Source organism: Passer domesticus, chromosome 1 (genome assembly GCF_036417665.1).
Source record: "Passer domesticus isolate bPasDom1 chromosome 1, bPasDom1.hap1, whole genome shotgun sequence".
Lineage (NCBI taxonomy): Eukaryota > Metazoa > Chordata > Aves > Passeriformes > Passeridae > Passer > Passer domesticus.
Genome location: NC_087474.1, coordinates 108,727,793 through 108,749,098, shown reverse-complemented (window position 1 = coordinate 108,749,098; position 21,306 = coordinate 108,727,793). Strand labels below are relative to the sequence as shown.

Sequence of the window (21,306 nt, the reverse complement as noted above, 5' to 3'; positions counted from 1 at the left end):
CAAAGACCAATTGTTACTCTTGAACAACTCTTTTCTACACTAACATTTTTTCATAATAAAACCTCTTTTGAGGTTTTATTATGATAATAAAACCTCTGGCTGAAAGCCAGAGCAGTTATATTTCTAAAACCCAGGACTTTAGAGCAAAGTACAGTATCTAGAAATGCAAATATATACATCTATCTCAAATATTGCTATCTTCAGAAAGATGAAAGGCAGTTTAACATCAACTTCATACTGAACTTTATAGCAATGGATAAAGGGGCATACCTAAGACATTGGCAAAGTGTTTCAACTGGAGTTAGTCAACAGCTCTGAACCGAATTCTGGATGTACCATCACATCTACCAAAAGTCTGGTGTAAAACTGATGAGTGGTAAAGCTCGCAGATTGTTCTGTCAGCAAAAATAAAACATCATTCTCTTGTCAAAAAGCCCAAAACTGTTTCTAAAGGACTTTTTGCCAGTATCCTGAAGTACACATCCGAGTCCCACAAGAAAGACGGCTTCAAGAGGAATCTGGGGGAGGCAGGGAAGACAAAGGGGATCAGTTCCCTCAAACTCTGCATGACACCAGCAAGGAGCTGCCAAGAAACCACTCTGCTTGCAGCACCTTCATTGAAAGGCCTAGATAGCTGCCAAATTACCTTCAAAGAGAGGTTATCTTTATCTGCCAGAGTGGTAAAGAAAATTAATAATGCTTTAATTGTGGTAGGCATGTATGACAAAAGAGGTCTGTGGGGGGTGTCCAGTTATCTTGCTGGTTATCTCCCCTCAGCTGCTCGCTGCCCTGCACCCAGGCACAAGCAATACCTGCCCAGAGATTACAAACCCCCTGAGTTTCACCTTCACAGCAGCAAGTGTCTGAACACAACAGAAACGCCTGTCCTGTTCTACCTGCTCGTTTGGCCATAGAGCCAGGCTGAGGGCAGGTAGGTGCCATCCAGCCCTGGTCACCAGGAGAGCACCTGGAGGGAGCAGGGATGCTCCCTCTCTCCCTCTCCAAGGTAGGAAAGCAAGTCCAACTCATGGTGTTCCTAGGTAAGTTTTTTGGTTTTTAAAGGTTTCTGGTACAGGCAGATTTCAGCACTTCTGCTGAAGGTGACACCATGAAGCCAAGTGTCTCTGGCAACCAGACTTCACTGGAAAGTCCCCAGCACAGTCCCTTGGCTCCAAACACGGTAGGCACCATTACCAGGGCAAGAAACTGCAATAAGCACCCTCCTTTGCTCACCAGCATACTCAAATGTGAAAAGGACTGACATCACCCTTTTAAAAGGAGCACAGTGGTTACTTTCAAAGTAAAGCTGACCACATGTTGACCTCCAGTTACACTGCCCCAGATGAAAAACCAGGACAACTGTTTAAGACACCAAATGACATCACTTTCATTAATGAAACCTGTCTATCAACATAATTCACTTAAACACTTGTCACGTTCAAAGCTGCTTTAAAATTACTTTGAAGGGATTTATGTGAACTGTCCCCAGCTTTCTTCATCAAGCTAAGGTACAAGAATCCCTTCACTTTCTATATGGGTTTATAAGAAATTAAACACAAGGGCAAACACAAGGACAAAATTAACTCACTGAGTATTTTTATTTCCAAATGCGTGCTGCCTAGAAAACATATTCCTTATTTTTTTTTTTACCTCTGGGCCATTAAAAATAGTTCTAAGTGTGACATGCTGCTTCAGTCCAGACATGAAAAGACTTAATAAATCTTGCTAATACTGGTCTGAACTTCAGTTTTTTTCATTTTTTTTAATATCACATGCTACCACAGAAGATTTTTTAAAAAACAAACCCTATAGCTCACCTTCACGTAACACTGTCATGTTTTTAAACATCACCTTATAATTCTGCATTTCCAAAAGGTGGATTGAGGATAGTGATACCTTACATCAACATATGTTAGTATATGTGGCTGTATAAAATACATAAATGGAGGCTTATTACATACAGTATGATATATGACTGGTAGATGTGAATTGATTAGGAGATCAGTTGATCAAAGAGATTTGGCTTCATGAGAATTTGCTGATTTAAAGCAAGTGTTGGTCTTAATGCTCACATCAAGAAATCTTGGCATGCCAAAAAGAAAAAACAATACAATTCCTCATTAGGACCTTCTTGTCCCAACTCCAAGCCTGCTTTTCCTAAGAGAAGGCAAAAAACCCAAACCTAGCCAACTTGCTCCAAAAACCCCAACCACACAACTCTCCTTTGGCTTAAATCAACCAAAGTATCATGTTCTTCCCTGCCAATATGAGTGCAATTAACTACAATACAAATTCCTGTTTTTTCTAGTGCTTAAAATCAAGTTTCTAGCCTCTTTCTCTGAGATAAATAGATAAAAACCAACAAAACAAAGGGTTTTGTTCTCTCTTCAGTGCAGAGGCAATAAAATGCCTGTTTTCCATTCACCCACGCTTCCGAAAGAATTTTCCCAGTGCCTTCTTTACACGCTTCTCACAAAGCCAGCCGAGAGCAGTGTGTGAAGCTCTGCCACTGTGTGCAGCTGCCTGCCCTCAGCACAATCCCTGAGCTCTCTGTCCTTGTCAATCCCTCAGCTAAATATTCCTCCTGAGAGGGTTTAGTTTGGGTCTCCAAACAACAACTACTCGTGCTTGCTGCTAAGTGCTGCCAGTTTGCTTTGCCTCCTCACATAAAATCCCTGAATTCTCATGCCTGCTATCTTTCTACAGCACCCAGGCTGCCCTACACCTTCCCTTCAATAAAAGCTTTGCCAAGCTCAGTAGATTCAAGGAATTTATCTCTTGGGACCATTTGATTCAGGTGTGAGTTATCTGAAAGGCTATTAGGTTAAAACATTCAAATAATTTTCCACAATTCTGCATACCCAACCCACGTATGAAGAAGCTTTGGAATGTATGGCTCAAAGTTTGCAGTGAGGCAAACCTGAAAATGCATGAGAAGTGCCCTGAAGCCATCACCTGGAAGAATACTGGTTTTCCCATTCTGTTATTTCATTAAAAATATTTACGAATTGATCACTTAAAACACACTCAGCGTGTTATGCGTCCTGCAGACAAGAATCTTTGGAAAGCTACCTCCCAGGAGTGCTTCAGTTACAATACCATTTAGGGATGTTGGAAGTAAATGTTTTAAACAAAAACCTACTGTAAAAAAACTTTTACTGAGAAATGCAAAACATGCTCTGTCTTCAGACCAGTCTTTGGGATAAATATGATATCCTGCCTTTTAGATGTGGATCTTCAGGGGTCAACAGAGTCTAGCAGACACTGTTTATTTCTTCGTATCAAATAGCTTTATCTCACTTAAATATTTTTCTAAAATACAGCATGCAACAGTACACTAAGCAAAAGGGAGCACAAAATAGTATAATGGAAGCACAGTAGTCAAGAGCATACTAAAAAATCACATAGATAAAAGAGAGCAATTATTATTTTGGACAATTAATGGTACTTTTAAATCAATTCTATGACCTTTCCTCCAAATGTTTAATTTCTTTTTATACTGTTACTGGCACTGAAATAAATGCACCAAAAGAAATTTTGCCTCAAGCCCAAGGCTCCCTCTTGAATAATTCAAAAGCAAGAAGATCACAGTGGCTTAATTAAAGGGCCCTCCCTCCGTTTCTTTATTTTTCCCATGTTGTGTTACAGGACAATATGCCTCTGTAAGGACTTAAGTAATTTTATAGCATCTATGCTGCTTCTATTTTCTTTGCCAATGCAATTATACCATTAGAAGTGACTCTGGACTAGCAATAGTGACAACTGAAATGCACATAGTTTTTTACGTGGTTGCTATAAGCAAGATAAACTTCCTAGCACGCTCATATTCAGTGATTTGCTTCCTGGCAAGAACTAGAAAAGGCAAAATTTCCACAGCTGTTTTTCCTCTTAACCTCTCTCCTGAATAGGCTGATGGATTGTGAGGCTCTAACACCTCAGAGAAGTTAGGGACTCCACAATTTATAGAGGACAAGAACTTATAGACTCTGCCATTGGACCTTTTCTTTTAGCCTGGAAGCCGTAACATATTTGACCCCAGCTACATCAGTCAGACTAATTAAGAAGTTCTCCTCCACCCCACAAGTCCTGCATCTCTCATGCCTGTAGAGCACTGGAGCTACAAGAACACCCACAGTGCCTATTTCAAATGAGCTGCAGATGCACAACATAAAAACTGCAGAAATAAGTTCATCTACTGTTTTGAACTCGAGTGAGTGCAGTGATTGGGAATCTGCAGCACATAATACTACATGAGAAAACTGCCCATCAATTTTGCATCTCACCATTTGTTTACCTGTCCACTGAAACATGTATCTCACACATTATGTATGTAATACAGGGGGTCCTGGGAAGCTACACTGGAAATTCCTTGTGGGTTATCTCCTCTGGGATGCTGGCATTACATGGAATATAAATCAAACACTTGCACCTTCCAGGCACAATAGAAGATGTCGTGAGAGCCTGTGTAAGAATGGCCTTCACTTTTAAAGTAGCTAAAGGAGCCTGCAGAGATAAAAAGCTACCAGCAACACCACAAACATCCAATTCTGCCATGCCTACATGGGTAGAAAGGATTCTGACAAGATGAACCTTTGCCAAATCCTAATGTAAGACAAGCTGCTGTCCTGGCTAATTTTTCTCAGCAGATCGACTGTCTTTACCAGGCTGACAGTGAATCTGAAAAACCCATCATGGCCTTCTGTGCACTTATCAGTTTTAACACCTGGAGAAGAGGGGAGGTTAAGAGTTGGAGAGGGAGACTCAGGTAGACCCCTCCAGCTTTGGCCAGGTCAGGCAGCACCGCTTTGCTGAGTGCTGCTGCACTTCTTTGTAGGGCAGAGAAGATATGGGCCCTTTTTCTAATAGTGGCTCTGCTTTTCCTACTTTGAGTCTCTACACTTTATTGTGTTAATTGACCATTACCCTGATTTCCAGTCATTACTTAGAATTTCAAATTAATCTGATCAAACAGAAGATACCTTGTGAAAGTAAACACTCATTGATCTACTTTAGTCTCTAGGGTATATTTTAGGCAGGACAGACTCACACAGATTCTTTGATACTTCAGATGTATTATTTCTTACAGAATGCTTTGCATGTTTTCAAATTTGTATTTTTTATGGGCTAACTGGAGCTCTGTCATGACAAATTCTGCCTTTTATGCATTATGGACCACCATTACCACCACAGAATCCTTCCACCTGCAGTAAAATATGGAACTTTATTTTCACCCTTGTATAAATTATTTCTAATAATTACAGCATAAAAGAGACAGAGGGAAAAAGTCCCTGCCCTACTGTGCCTCTTTTAGATGCATAAGGGCCCACACACAAATTTTTGGTGTATACTAACCTCCCTATATAAAAATAATCTGAACACCCCATCTGTGTTTCCTGTTTTTGTTGGACAACTCCTTGGATTCCTCAGACTATTTTAGACCTTAGACAGGTTATACCAGTATAATTATGCGAATTATGGGTACAGGGGTTTTTAACCAGTGTAAATGTGCTACTGTGAGCCATAAATCATTGCAGGAAAGGTCACTCGGTTTTGTCTCCCAGCCTGGAGTAAGACACTCCAATCTATCTAAGCCCGTACTGATGGAAGGAATGTTTCTAAGAATAATTAAAGTAAAAAAGACAAAAAGTTCTTCTTTTCAAATGGAAAGACCAAGGTCTTGAGGGACAACTTCCTTGCAAGTACATCAGGTACAAACCCTTCATACCAAAGCCCTATTATTATTATTGTTAAATGCTTGTATTTTAATACCAGCAACATGGAGCTCATACATGATAAACACTCAAACATGCAGAGAGACACTCCTGCTTAATTTTGCACAGTCTGTCCTCAGCTCAGCTCTGTGGGCCTGCACAGCACAGGACTTCCAACACTGGCTCTGGCCATGACTCAGCCAGGAGCTCTGTTTTCACTCTGCACCTGCACAATGGTTTGTGGCACAAAATAGATGAAAGAACTGATTAAAGAACAAAGGCAAACAAATAAACTTTTGGGATGCTTTGATGACACATAGGTGACAAAGGTCCCAGCAAAGGTGACAGCACAGACATGAGAAACACGCTGTGTTCTGAATGAATAACCACGATGCACAAGGCTGGCTTGGACAAGAGAAAAACAGCAGGTTTACTGCATTTCTAAGAGAACAAGCTCTCTTAAAATGTGGTAAAAGAATAAGAAAATGCCTGTGGATGGGTCCTATTCAGCCAAGATCCATATATTCCTTTGCTAGTCCAGTCTCAGTGATTGTTTTGTAGGAGTCCCAAAGGGAATGGTTGAGCACATGCTCACCTCCTGAGCGAAGGAGATGAGCCCTGGTCCTTGTGACTTCACTGCTGAACTCAGAGCTCCCACTTCTGTCAATGCAGCAGAGAGAAAGGGTGGCTAGGACATGTGCTGACACAAGCTGTCTACCTGGTCAGAGCAGCACCATGAAACTCCACCTTCAGAGGCCCACACTGCCCAGGGGCATCGCCCAATGGTGTCCTGTCACTGCAGTGTGATATGGGGCTGTGTTTACAAAGTCACTTTAGGAGATTTTGGGGTTTCTTTCTAGCTGACAGTCCCCAAAGAGTCAAACTGCAAAAAGGGAACAGCCAAAGGAGAGCCTGCCTTCCTCAGAACTTAAGAGGTACAAAAATTAGATGGCTGCACTTTCAGAGACTCAAACAGATGGGACAGGAGGTTTCCCAATATTACAAAAGGGGTCTCAGACATCAGGTCTATGTGACTGAAGATCCACAAGTGGAAAATGATAAATTTTTGTTCAAGCCAGCAAGTATTGTGAGAACAAAAGTGAACTGAGGACTTCCAACCCATTGTAATTTCAATGTCTCTCCATGCACATGAGACAAAAACAATGGTTTTCTAAAATGAGATCCACCAAGATAAAGACTACCACATAAACATGTGAGTACAGGATTCAAGAGAAAGAAAAGGATCAACTGTTGTATTTTTAGAGCATTTTCACAAATGGCCTACATTGCTGCATTCCTTTTTAATATAAAATTAATCAGCAACTCTGGGACTTTACAATCTCAGTAAGTTTCCAAATCATCACCAGCTTCACACACAGTTGCTTGCACACACTGCAAATTGCTTGTTTGGAAATGAAGCATAAATTTCAGGCTCATACAAAAATGCTTAAGCCAGCCCAGCCTTAAACTGAATTACACTCACAGAAAGCTGCACCTTACTAAGCTTGGACTAGACAAAATTATGGGTTTTTGAATTCCAGTAACATGAACTCTTTAACTGTCTGTCATAAACAAATACCCTGACTTGTTTTTAACTGCATTTTCTGACTCCTCTCTGACAGGTTCCCATATTATACTTACATGGGGTCACAGCATCTATATGATAATAGTCCTCAGACTCAGAAGGGAGTCTCCAAAATACTTAGATCTAAATGTAGATCTTCTTATCCTGCCTATAATTGCATTGAGAAAGGACATACTTTTCTTTTCCCCTATAATCCTACACATGCCATAGATGGTAGATCTGTTCTACTATCAGAGTACTCAAAATAAAACAGAGGCAGATCAATATCACCACTGTAAATTTCAGTTCCTTCCAGCTGAAAGGAGTCAGCCATATCCTTGAACTACCAAGATATATGAGTCACCTAGACATACAAGTTTCTCATCTCATGACCATGCCAATGATTAAAAAAAAATGAAATGGGAGAGGAGGAATGTTTGAGGTTGAAACAATTTATTCTTCCTCCTTGCAAAGCCCAAACATAATTTTTTACCAATAGAAATATTGCAAACCGCATCCTTGTTTACATTTCTTATAGTGAGGGAACACAATACTGACTATGCTGCTCTGAAAAAAAAAATAATGCAAATTAAGTCAGCATGGAGACTTTCTATGTATGATTTTTGTTTATTATGGGACCTGGGACACTCATTCACCTTTGTGAAGCAGCACTTGTATGACAGTTAATTTTTGGTCAGAATTAACAAACACTATTACTGAACTTCTTAAAAGCAATTAGGTAAGACTGGGACTTGAAGCCACTGAGCACCAGAGACCATCCACCTGTATTTGTGTCCTAGACCAAGAAGGTGTGGCTTAGCTACAGCTGTTAAAAGCTCAGTTAACTTTTGGGATGAAAGGTGAACATAAGTAAGAGAAGGATACTGGTTCAGGAAGGGCACTGCCTCCTTTATGTACATTCTACAAAACCTGATGAAAAAGGTAGTAAGGCAGTGACAAAGGTTAGTGTTGTGACTTGCAAGCACAACTGATAAGACCTCTACAACACCTCTGCTCTGCAGAAGGGCTGAAGTAAAGTCTAGTCTGGCAGAAGTGATTTGGTTACAGTGATGTTCCAATCTGGAAGAAATTACAAGCTAGGATGGCAGCTCAGCCCAGCAAATACCAGCACAGAATAAAACCTGCTATCAAAGACTTATGAGGTTACCTTTACATCCAGAATTAGAAAGGGCTGTTGACCTAGAATGAAGTATAATACTGTAACTGGATTTAGGGTTGGGGCTCAAGCCAGCAGATATTGATAAATTGCAGCTTAGAAAGTACCTCTGGGTTAGCACAAAAAATGTTGTTGGTTTAAACCATCTGTCTGCAGAGATCTGTGGGATAAGGAGTGTGATAATGTTAAGATTAGGAGTGGAATTAGGGTTTGAGCATAGTCTGGAAGAGGTTGATAAACTGCATCATCTTGTCTCAGTATCAGGGAGGGCCCCATGCTGTGATAAAGGTGCCACATGACAGAGCTTCCCACACCCTTAGCAAGCCCAACACTGCCCAGCATGCCAGGCCTTCCCTGTCTATTCTCTGTTGACCAAGGCTTCCCAAGGGGTATGTGAGCTGTCAACCTGTGTTCCCAGTCCCTGGGATTACTGTGCCTTGTGTACATGCACAGCCAAGCTGGCACTCCCCACATGTACAGATTTCCTGAACCACAGAGCACGGTGTGTACACACAGTGGATGGGGTGGGGAGAGGGACTCAAACAAGGAAAGCATCTGTCTGAAAATGTCCAGTCTTGCTGTCTCCGTTTCTCCCTTCATTTGCAGCAGGGCTGGCAAATCAGAAATATATCAAAGACTAGAACCTTCTGGTAACCAATGTCTCCTCTCTTCACAGATGCATTTTTAAAAACAGTAGGTCAAGTCTGGGCAGCAGGTTGGTCCTGCCAAGGAAATCAGAACCTAAATCAGCCAAATACACCAAGAAGCAGCACAAGAGCTTGTCTGTGTCTTCCCTGCTGGCTTTGCCAATGATAATCTTGGCAGTACTACTTAGCACTTACCCTTTTCCCAGTTCTTGGGAATCAGTGTTTGCCATATTACTTAGCATTTTCCAGGCTAGGGGGAGGGTACAAGATTGACCTTGCTTACTTCCCATTACAGACAAACCTGACACATATCTTAACTACCTCTGTGTTTTAATCACAAAATATGCTCAGCCAAGTTAGTGATTAATGTTCAGTTTTAGCAGCCAGACAGAGACAGTTCTTGGAGGAGAAACCATATAATCACTTTTCAAGGACAACATAATTTCCAGACCAGACGCTACATAGTTAAAAACCTTAAAAATCAGTATTAGTAGCACACAGGCTAGCTCTACCATTTTCCAAGCTTGTGATGTAGAGAATGCAGGGGAGGCAAGAACAACAGTTCTCAATTCAACGAGCAAACCTGCTTCAGCATTCACTACAAACTGTGGAGGAAAAAGCTTCACAGTGATCTTGCCAAGAGGATCTTAAAATAAGTGAACCTCATGGTCACAAGACACTACTGTTGTGAAACAGTCACTGGGTAAATAAGGGTGTAGCCTCTAACATTTTACCACTGCTGGTGGGGGGGAAAATAAGAGAAAATCACATGCAGAAGATGGTCTGACCCCTAAAAAGGTATTAAGTCAAGAAAAAAAAGATCTTGCAAATCTGCACTCCTGTCAAAAATATGGCAGAACAATGCTGCCATCCTAGTCCTCTCAATGCAGTAATAACACTGAGTAGGGAATAAAGGTAATTTGCAGAGTTAAGCCTGCAGCACATAATTAAGGCAAAAATAATAACATAAATAAAACAGAATTCTAAGGTATGTAGGAGTAAAAGTCAGGATGATGTACAAATGACAGCTGACCTTCAGTTTAATAAGATGAAGTCACAGAAGCAGTACATGTCCAGGATGATATAAAACTATTAACAAAATATGATGAAGAAATAAAATGTAAGATGCTGATTTTAAAACATAGAAACAGGCAGATAGCTCAGACTAGCAGAAATATTAACAAAGCCAAATGAAGAGGATGTCATTCCATGGCCTTAACTGTTGTAAAACCTGTTGGATTTTCTTATCACTTTTGATTTCAGCAAAGTCTTCCTAATTTATATTTCATAGTTTGCAGAAATCAAGTAAAGAACTTGCAAAATCATCACTTCCACAAAGCCACTGTCTTCAGCTCTGTGTATACAAAGGTCTTGTCTGCCTCTGCACTAAGTGAAACTTTCACTTATCAATCTAACTGGCCCTCTCTGGGGTGGGTGTCTGGGAGAGGCAGAGGGAGGAGAGAGCAAAACACCTGCATGCAGCAACTCAGCAAGGCTGGCAGGGGCAGGGGCTGGAAGGGCAGAGCACTTCAGCCAGCCAGGCCCTCCCCATCACAGGGAGCAAAAGACCATTTCATTCATTTCTCCCTCTGGCCTCTGCTTCTCTGAGGCAGGGAGGAAAAACAAAGGCATTAAGCATTTAGCATTACTTCTGATGCAAGGAGGATGCAAAACCATCTTAAAGTTACTTCCTCTCCAGTTTCCTCAGAGCTTCTCTCTACTATTAACCCAGCAGAACTGAAGGGTTTTAGTGTCAATGTGTTCTGATGGGCTATTTGGGATATTCCTCTAGTCTCAGCTTCCACCATGACATTTAATTTATGTGGTACACTAAGCTCCTGGTCCTTAGATATGACTTGCATTTATGAAGAAGCACTATAAATGGCTCAATCCTCTGGCACAAGTTAGCATAATATTTTCCAACCTGTATTAATATCATGTTTTTTATGAGTTAAGCCAATTACACTATTTTTTTAAACCATGCTTATTAATACCTCTGTCTGTAATAAGAGCTCACTGGGCTCTAAAACATGCACAGATTACTCTGTAGAAAACAGAAGGTAATACTTTTAAATTATTATCCACAGTCACCCAGATAACATTAAATAACTTGCCACAATTAAAATTCACAAGCTATATTTCTGAATTTCACAACTCAGGTCAAGAACTGCAACCATAATGATCACCAGTGAAATACTGTGTCCTGACTCACTCCATCCAAATAAGCCACTCCTACAAAAGCACTACTGTGCTTCAGGAGGGGAGGGTGACAAGGAAGGAACTGATAAGAAATAATTACACTAATAACCTGCTAATGAAAAGGTGAATTAATTGAAACACACCATGAAGTATACAAGAGTACACAAATTCAACACATGTTTACACTGGAAGCTGACTATCCAGTGCAGGGATTAAATCAGACTGTGATATTAATGGGACATCCAATGCTAAAGTTGATAATGGATTTTCTGTTGCCTACTGTCAAACTTGAAATAATGCTGCATGCCTTTTTCACAAACAAACCTTATAAAAGGAGCAGGAGATCAGAAAATGATACAGCCAGTATCACACAGAATAATAACACAGAAAACAGTCTTCTCATTGACAGAACAATAAACTGCCCACTACTGTACCTTCATGACATCTTTATAGGAGTGAATGGCCTCAACTTCTTCTTTGTCATCATTGTCATCCTCCACTCCTTCATCCAGAGCATCATATCCTTCATCCCTACTCCCATCTGTTTCTGTGGCATTAGTCATGTAGTCAATAAGCTGCTCCAGTGGAGGACTTAATTCCCTCTCTTCATTTTCCTTCAAACCATAGTCCAGGGCTTTATATATAATAATCCCTAGTGATTCAATAACCTGTAAAAACAAAAAAGAAATATATATTAATGCCATTTACATGAATGAATAGGTCAAGTGAGGAACAACCTTTTCTGGTGTTTGTATAACAAACCCAGCAACTGAGAGGGCAATAAACATCAAAATTAAAGAGAAAAATGATCTGTTAATATCTACAGTAGCACTTGAGTAAGCATTTGAGTAATACAGCACAGAACAAGCAAGAGCAGCTCATACCACATACCTACAGTTTTCTTATTTCAATATTTGAAATGAAACTTCATAATTTAAAAACAAAGCAGAACTTTTTAAGGCTATTTTCTCTTTTTCCTTCTGATATTGCAAATCTCAAAGTAATATCACTCTACTTTGTAAGACTATATTGCACACACATGATCTTTTTTTGTGGGGCAGGTAGGAAGAAATTCAAAGAAAGAATAAACTAACAGGAGATGCCTTCTTCTTCTCACAGCTTAATGACACTTGGAAACTGCCCTTCAGTTTGTGTCTCTTCATTGACCTGAGAGGTGTTCGGACACAGCTGTGGATGTCCCAGTATTACTCACTGGGCACTGGGACAGGAGCCCACAAGAACCCCTTTGCCTGTTGCACAGCTGTGGAGGCCACTGAAACTGCCAGCAACTGTATTCCACAGTGATGAAGTTGTGCCTCAATTTTTCATTGAATTGAGGTTTCTTATTTGTGCCCTGTCAAGAGCAAAGCAAACCAATGACCTCTTACTTAGTGTGAGTTAGGAAAAGATTGTCGTGAACATCCCACAATGATAAATGTACCTTTTCTCTCTCAACATTAGCTATTTTCTTTATGAGCAATATCAAAGTCTCTGGAATTTTAAAGATGTAAGTAGATGGCATTTCAAACTGAGGAGTTTGAAAATTGATATTAATGAAGAGGGAAGGGAAAATGGGACTGCAATAGTAAACCACAAGAAGGTAATGTCACTGCTGGGAGATCCTTGTCTGACAACGGAAGTAGGACTGGAGTAATTGCATGTAATCTCTGATCTTCCTTGTGTGTTGGGATAGATAGCATGTCACACAAATTAGCAGACTCCAGTGTAGGAGTAGTTGGCACAGCAACAACTTTAATAACAGGAGCATTTCTAAATATACCAAACCTTGTCATCAAATGACATTTTCTCTAATCTGCCTTTTGGTACGATCCTGGTCGACACACTTTTTACTGCAGTTTTGAAATTCTGTTTGAGGAAATAGGACATCATAAAGGAATTCTTAAAACATTAAATTTTACTCTAGCTGCTTACTTATTTCAGCACAACAGAGTATTTTTGGTCTGAGAGGCTGGAGGTTAGCAAAGACTTAAAATTGTTTCCCTTTAGTTTAGACGATTTAATGACAGCTTTATACTTGTGTACTTAATTCCTCTGTTGGGATTACTTTGCAGTGCATATTCACTTTGCAAGACAGTGGCTAATAAACAAAAAACAAATTAAAAACCCAATATATAAACCTCTTTATTTTATAATTTATTTCCAATAATTTTGGTAACTTGGTTCAATATAAAATTTTGCACATGCTAAGCCCTTGAAATATTTTTACACATTTATTTTTAAATGCAGCTAGGGAAAGTGATTAGGCAAATTAGTGAAGGAGAAAAACCTGTATGTGTTTTTTCAGTTCAAAGAACAGCTTCTGTCTTGGGGAGTGCTATTGAGACAGGAAAGTATGTCAGAGAAGCATCACTGCTTTCTTGCTCAGCCTCATATCCTTCCCGTGACTTCTGCCATGACTCACTTTGGGGACAGGACATTGCACCATACAGACCTTAATAAAGCTCTAAAAGATTAAACTCATATTTGTCGTATATCTTGCTCACTTCTTAAGGAAGCTGTTTTGCAGTAACTGTCTTGTAAAAATTGTATTGTTAAAAAAAAATAAACTGAAAATGTGGAGCCACACAAAGTAAAATGTATTAATTCCAATGGTCGACGTGCGTTCCCTGTAACTCAGGTGCTGAGTACAATCCCAACATACTGCAACTGAAAGGGAACAAAAAATAGCAGTTTGAAGGAAACTGAAATGAAAATGAAATATAACTGAATAATCACTTTAATACTGTGAGCACCTGGGAATAAACACAAAGTGAGTAATTTCTAACTTTAATAAAAAGTACATTTGAAAGGACTTAGCATACACGAAGACTGAAATGTCCAGATCAGATGCAAAGAAAATTATGTCTTGTGCCATGCAGTGATGGCTGCTGAACACAGCTTCTGGATTTTGGTACCAAAACTTCAAAAAAATAGAAGAGGGAGTGGATAAAGAAAGTGCACTCTCTCTGCCTTCTTCTGTTTGGGAAGAGGATTAAGGCATTCAAAAGCACCGTGGCTAAAACTGGATGACAGCTGCTGCTTTCTTTGATGTATCAGCAGTGGGGCTTCTGCAGCTCGGTAATATGGTTTGTGCGTTTTTATGTGCTATGAACAGATTTCATAATGCATGCAAAGCTGACACAAGACAAAACCTGTAACAGCACCAAGTCAGAGCTGCAGTTCAATCTTTCAGCTCCTCATTTAGGACACGTGATCAAAACCATATTTACTTATTGTCTGTATCACAGATTCTTTTGCTGAAAGACAAAGCAGTAAACATCTTAACTAAGTAACTTTGCTTTGACTTGCATTGAGACTGAAACATTCAGTGCTTTCAGGATTATCAGTTTACCAAGGATTCTGTAAACCACACAATTGCCATACAGCTATCAAGCACAAGTCACAGAATTGTCAATGCTCCTTCCCATGGATAAAACCACTAATGCAACTTCATACAAATAAAACTTTTAGGTCTATATAACTATAAACAAAATATACAAGTCAATTGATTGCTGCTTCAGTGCATGAGTGCTGTCACTTTACCTGTAATACAAATCAAATACAAACAAAAAGAAAAAAGGAAACACTTTTCACCGCTAACTGGATGAATTGATAAATAAGAGGGGTTTTTGAGTTGGATAATCAGAGACTGCCACTTTTCATTTTTTTTAAAGCATCAATTATTTACAAAGAAATCACATGTTCCAAACTCTGCTGTTGGCCAATTTAGCAGAAAATAAAAACCTCTGGCACCTAGTAAGTGACAAACACTGAAATCTGTGAAAACAGAGATATATTAAGAAAAACAAGGGTAAAAATGGATCTAGTAAAGTTTTTAAACTCCAAAGTTGCACATTTACATCCCAAAACAACTGCATAACACTGATATAAGTGTCATCACTAACAGTAAATAATGCTGCTCAACTCAGGTTAAAAAAAAAACCAAACAAAAAAAAAAAAAGAAACAAAACGCATCTTGGATTTTAGAACACATTTGTTCCACATTGATTTAAATTTCAGCAAAGACCTGAACTCTGGAAATTAATAAATAAATTTTTTAAATAAACAAGGAAGCCTGTATTATTAAACTTTACACCTTCTTATCAAGTTCTTTTGAAAGTCATGGCTTCAGACCAAAAAAAAAACCCTAACACAAACATTTCCCACAGACTGAACTTGTACTTCACTGTGCTGAAATCATTAGTGAAAGGGCAACTTTGTCCCACCGTGAGCATTCCCGCAGTTTCTACACCAGTCTGGACTCATACAGTGTTTTTATAATAGACTGTGATAAAGTTGCTGGAACACTTTGACTTTAAAAACAATGTAAAAACAATATCCACACACTGCTTTTACACACAGGGCAAAAACAAAACCCAAATTATTTAGATTCTTCTCATGCACAAACACTGCCCATATTTCCATTGCATATACCTTCCTCCAGCACCTCTTGGACAGGGGTGTATTAGTGTTTTAGGATTTTAATATGACCCAAATTACACTCTTCCAATGAACTCTGCCAATTTAACATCCTTGAACTCTTCAAATATACAGCCTTTGTACAGGAACCAAAGAGGTTTGATACTTGCAGAAGTGCAATTATTGCAAGTACTTCACTTGGAGAAAAAGGTTTTTTTTTCCCCTCACATACACATCTCCCTGAAGCGTAGATGAGAACAGGCAGAATCCACATCTCAGGCACACACAATGGGGCACTGTCTGAGCTTTCATTCCCTTCCTAGGCCTGCCTCAATTTTTAAACAAACAAAGCCTAAGGACAGGCTTGTACTTACAGCAGCAAAGGACTGTTTTTCAGCTCAAATGCCTGTCCCTCCCTAAAGTTCTCCCTTCGTCCAAAAGCCACTCAGGTTTTTTGTCCCTAAACTTGGATTAAAGATGCTGTAAAGCTCCAACTCCTTAGGTGAGTTAACTAACTTTGAACTTTCTCACAGAGACCTCAGATATGGCCACCAGCCACAACAATATTTGCATTACTACTGCACTTTCATTAATTCCAATAGGTTTTTTTTAATTAAAAATGTGCAGTACAATAATTATTTTTAAGTGCTTCCACATTTTACCCAGATCTCCAACACACAGGAGAATCATGAAGGAGACGAAGGAGAATCATTCTGCTTCATGGTGAGAGTGCTGAGAGTTCAGGCTGGCACTCCTTAGGGCAGAGCTCCTCTCCACCACCAACTCTGCTGTGTAAAAACTCACCTGTCCTGATGATGCCTTTCAATTGGCCTGCCAGGAGCTCCACACAATGCTTCTGACACCATAACACACAGTATAAACATAGACACAGACACCCTTGAAGTCAAGAATTAGGTATCATAAATTTTCTATGACATATTGGAAGGCAAACACACACAAGTTTTTCTGCTCAATTTCTGTAATATGGTCTTAAGGACTGGCATGTAAAAATGTTATGCAAAACCAACTTGCTCCTCTCTAGCCAGATCACAGAGGGCGAAAGCTTTTGCTCTGGGTCTCATTTCCATTTGTAACAAGGTAATTTGTTGTTTCTGAAATTGTTTCCAATTCTGGAACTGAAAAACACGAGGCTTTTAGGAAAGGTGAACAAATAAAGGGGTTAGGATAACCCCATGCACATTTTTTTGGTTATTTAGCTCATCCTGAGGTGCCCTACATAACTCTCAGCGGCACCTCGTGGAAAAGCATGTCCAAATAGGACAGAGATGTGCTGCCGTCACTGCACACCACGGGTACATTAATGTAGTTTTCACCACAGCATTCCCAAGTGGAAATGGGGTAGCATTACCCAGGTTTTAATGGCAGGGGACACTGCTAAATTTAAATGTGACCTTCACTAAATTAGAGCAACGTGCAATGGGCAAATGAGAACAGTGAAAAAACTTCCAAGTGCTTCCAGGAAAGCAGCAAGGATTTGGACTACTTCCAACGAATCAAATGAATCATTCATTTCCAAAGAATATAAGATACAGAATTATTTAACTTCTGGGTGATGTTGGTTTGCTACTGAAATAACGAGGTACTGCTTTCTGCAATATAATGAGCCTTGCTTTTTAAGTCAAAGCAGTAATGAATGCAAAAAAAAAGAAAATCAGAGTATGTCAGGTCTAAAAGAAAATAAATATGAGACAAAATTAAATAAATCCTTTTAATTATATTCAGTCTGGTTCAGATACATTCAAAGTTCAGAAAATTTCTCTACCATATTCAGAGTTCTTTTTCAAAATGCTTTTATATCCTGAGTCTTTGAATGCACTAAGTGGGCAGACAGACCTACTTTCTGAATTCTTCGTACTATTCAGGTATGTTAAAGAGATTCAGTGCAAGAGCTTTTGATCAAAGACACAGAACAAGCCCAAAACATACAAAGAGGATACTAGCTTTTTTTTTTTTGTTTTGGTTTATTGCCATGTCAAAGTGAACATGTGAAAACTGAAACAGTTAAATGTTGCTGGACACAGTTGCCTCTAGGAGTGTAGCATTAATGTAACTATAAGTTGATTAAGGATCAAGTGTAATACAACTCTGCAACTTATTCAAAGGTTCTGATAATTATAAATGTGGTTTTTAGTTGTTAAAGTTGCACTATAGACATTATCTCAGGAGAACTATAATTTATTAGCATAAATGAAAGCAGAATTTTTTTTCTATTGTATCAGTCTCAATTTACATTTTATCTGCAGTGTTTCATTTTAAATAGTGAAACAAAACTGTCAATTTTCTCCTAGCTTTAGTTCATACATTATTATCCCCAAGATCATGACAAATCATTACTTTGTTACTACAGACTTTATTCAACCTGAAGGAATTTCACCATAGTGACAGTTCACCCAGAGAAAAAATAAAATTAAGTTATGTAATTTAACTGTGGAGACTCTAGCAGTGGTTGAAGCCTCAGTAAAAGAATTAGATGCAATAATTAAGTAACCTAGATGGTGAAAATCATTTGAAAGTTCTGAAATACTCCTCTATTCATATCAGGCTTCAAATACAGGTCATGTTATCCTGATGCCACTTAAATAAGGAGGATATGTTTTTGGTCCTGAGTTAAAGACAGAAAATCCAATAATGTCACAAACTTCTATTTCTGTTGTCTTTTTTTTTTTAAATTTTATTTTATAAAACATAGCTAAAGATATACATATAGTTTTTTATAGAAATAGAAGGCAATCAGGTGACTGCCAGGTGAGGAATCACCAGGTGAGGAACAGAACATTCCAGGTGAGGAAACAGAAGGGGCAAAGACTTCAGCTGACTTCCAAAAACATAACCAGGCCACAGAAAAGCCAGTTCAAAACTGTGTAAGAGACAGAATTGCCATTTATCATATCAGCCTTTTGAATAAAGCTTTATCTAGATTACATGAGAGTACCAGATTAACTGCAGCAAAAGATTTTGCAGTGAGGGAGTGAAGTAAGCAGCTCAAGGAGAACTGGTACAAAGGAGAGCGAGACTAGTTCAGTAGCTGTGATGCTGAGAATTCGTGTGTGACTGGTTCAAGTTTGGCTGACATTGCACACCTGCCTATGGTCTGTCAGACAAGATATAGAAGATAGATAATAAAGAGCTTACTAGAGCTTTGATTCAGTTCAATTTATGGTAGTCATGAAGCAATGCAAAATCAATGCCACTTTTATTCAAAACATCTACACGGTTTAACTACTTTACTCAAAGAGTCAGTTTGCATGAATTTTTCAGCCTTCCCCATGGCTTTTATGTCAACCATTACAGTGCCTGCTATAGGCTTGGCCCTCATTTAATTAATCCAAAAATTAAAGTGAGTAAACACCTGGTGCAGTATAAACCACTTGCTCTCCTCTGAGTTAAGAACTTTCTCACACCTATTTTCACCAAAATTAATGACTACAAAAGCCAAGCAAACAAAATACCAGGACAATGAAAGCTATTCTTTTAAATACAAATTGTCGATTAGTTAAAGTTTTACATTTCCATGTACATGTTAGAAGCTTTCCAGAAGCGGCTCACAAGAGACTTTATAAAAGTTAGGCTGGTTTCTCCATATTTGTCAGTGCTATGCCTCCATTTCAAGTGTTTCACAGCTAATGAACTTCACAGAGACAAATGAAGCACCTGAACACAGAGTGGGGAACATGACAACTCCTCTGGTTTGACTTTAGCTTTCCTCATATCCATCTTCCTCCATTCCTGAAAAAATATTTCTGAATCCTAACAGACTTCTCCTGTCAGTCAAACTGTCCTAATTCCAAGATTCCATACATAAAATCAAATATGTCAAGAAAGACGCCCAAATGTAAGCACTCAACAGGTCCTTTTCAAAGTGATGTGCCACAAAAGAAGGCTGGTCTGAGCTGCTCCTCTCTAATGACTGCAGTATTCATTAACCCCACACAAAGCAATACTCATTTTACACTGCTTGTGGAGGTACCACATATTCATGGCAAGTCACATAACCACCCATAGGAAGGTTGTCCTTTCCATCCATGCCAAAGGAGAAATTTCAAAGATATCTATGGGATGTGGCATTTATCACACAGCCACCTAACAGAAACCATGTCCAGCTACCTCCACGGTGTTGTGGAAGGTCACTCAGCCATACCTAGGCTTCTTTCCTAAAGAAGCTGATAGGAATTCCACATACAGCCTATGGCCAGAAAGGAAAAAATGTAAGACTTACAAAAAACTGAGAGTTTTTTCCTAGTCATAAATATAAGGAAACATCATCCTGATATAAGGACATGCCTTGATTATGAAGCATGTGAATTTTCACATACACTATCATGATAGTCCAAGGAATTACTAATGAGTCAGACACATTAATTATTTAGGTCACATATGATCTCTGAGTAAGTCATGCAAAATATTACTGCAGGCTGACACAGCCTCCTGATTTTATGAATATTCTTCCAGGCCCTCTTCCCTACAAAAAGCAACATTGGACCAGGCATTTGGATCTCTCAAATATTCATGCAAAACTGAATGCCTAAGCGAACATAAAATATTTGAGTAACAAGCAAGGGGAGCTACTCCAAAATAACCTTCAAGTTCTTGTAATGGCCTTATTGGAAAGACTGGTATTTTCTAAAATAGTTCAAAAAAGCACAAGTAGGCACTGTTGACAAATTACCTACCTATAAAAAGACATTAGCTTGAAATTATTTTTTTCATCTGAAATTCATACAATCATAGCATGGAAGGCTGATCTACCCTACACCAAAGAGCAACAGAACATGTGGGTGAAACTCAGCAAAAAGCTCAGCACCTGCTCTTAGGGCCACAAAACACCAGAGAATCCATTCATGAATGTCACTCACAGATTTCTATTTCCTTCTGAACAGCGAAATCACCACAGAAGAAATACATATTAAGACACACCTCTATCACAGATAAAAGCTATTGATACATAAAGCACACCGTTTATAACCTCAGGCATGAAGTACCTTAGCACAAGATATTCCAGCACCTGTCAGCTGTCAAAGCTGTCAAAGTGTTGAACAGTGACAGTTTATTATCCTTAATGGAAGAGCCATATTCCTGGCTTACAAATTGCTAAGCATTGTTTTACTGCTCTCTTCCAGTAATGACATTATCTATGTATTCCAGTACAGTGATGATAACACAGCACACCTTCAGTCACAGGCCAAAAGTGTTACGCCATTAAAAAAAAATCATATGGATTTTATGCTTAGATTTTTAAAAAACCAAACCAACAACAACAAAACCAACCTCCAAAAACTATAACAAAACCAAAACATTCCTGACTCTGGCTTTCTGCAGAAACTTCCATCCACAGCCAAATTTTCTACAATGCTCAGCACCTTCGAATAGAATATAGATATTATCCAGATAACTTATTCAGCTGCTTAGGTGGCAGCCAAGTTACCAGATATCCAGTGACTGGTGGAGAGGGATTAATTCCAACACTTCCATCTAGTAAGACACTCAAATACTTAGGAACAAAAACACACATCAAAAAAAGCTATATGCATATCAACTAAATAGATTTACTGCTTCAAAAACCTATAATAA

At 39.0% G+C, this 21,306-nt stretch overlaps 1 protein-coding gene across 7 annotated transcripts in view; it reads right to left on the bottom strand.

The window, feature by feature from the left end:
* The window catches only part of SPIRE1 (spire type actin nucleation factor 1), a 126,436-nt gene that overhangs the window by 59,435 nt on the left and 45,695 nt on the right, over positions 1–21,306 (bottom strand). For all 7 annotated transcript variants that reach the window (XM_064433139.1, XM_064433151.1, XM_064433172.1 and 4 more), the window contains exon 3: positions 11,733–11,966. In XM_064433139.1, the coding sequence (XP_064289209.1) occupies positions 11,733–11,966 (234 nt within the window). The remainder of the gene's footprint in view (positions 1–11,732; positions 11,967–21,306) is intronic.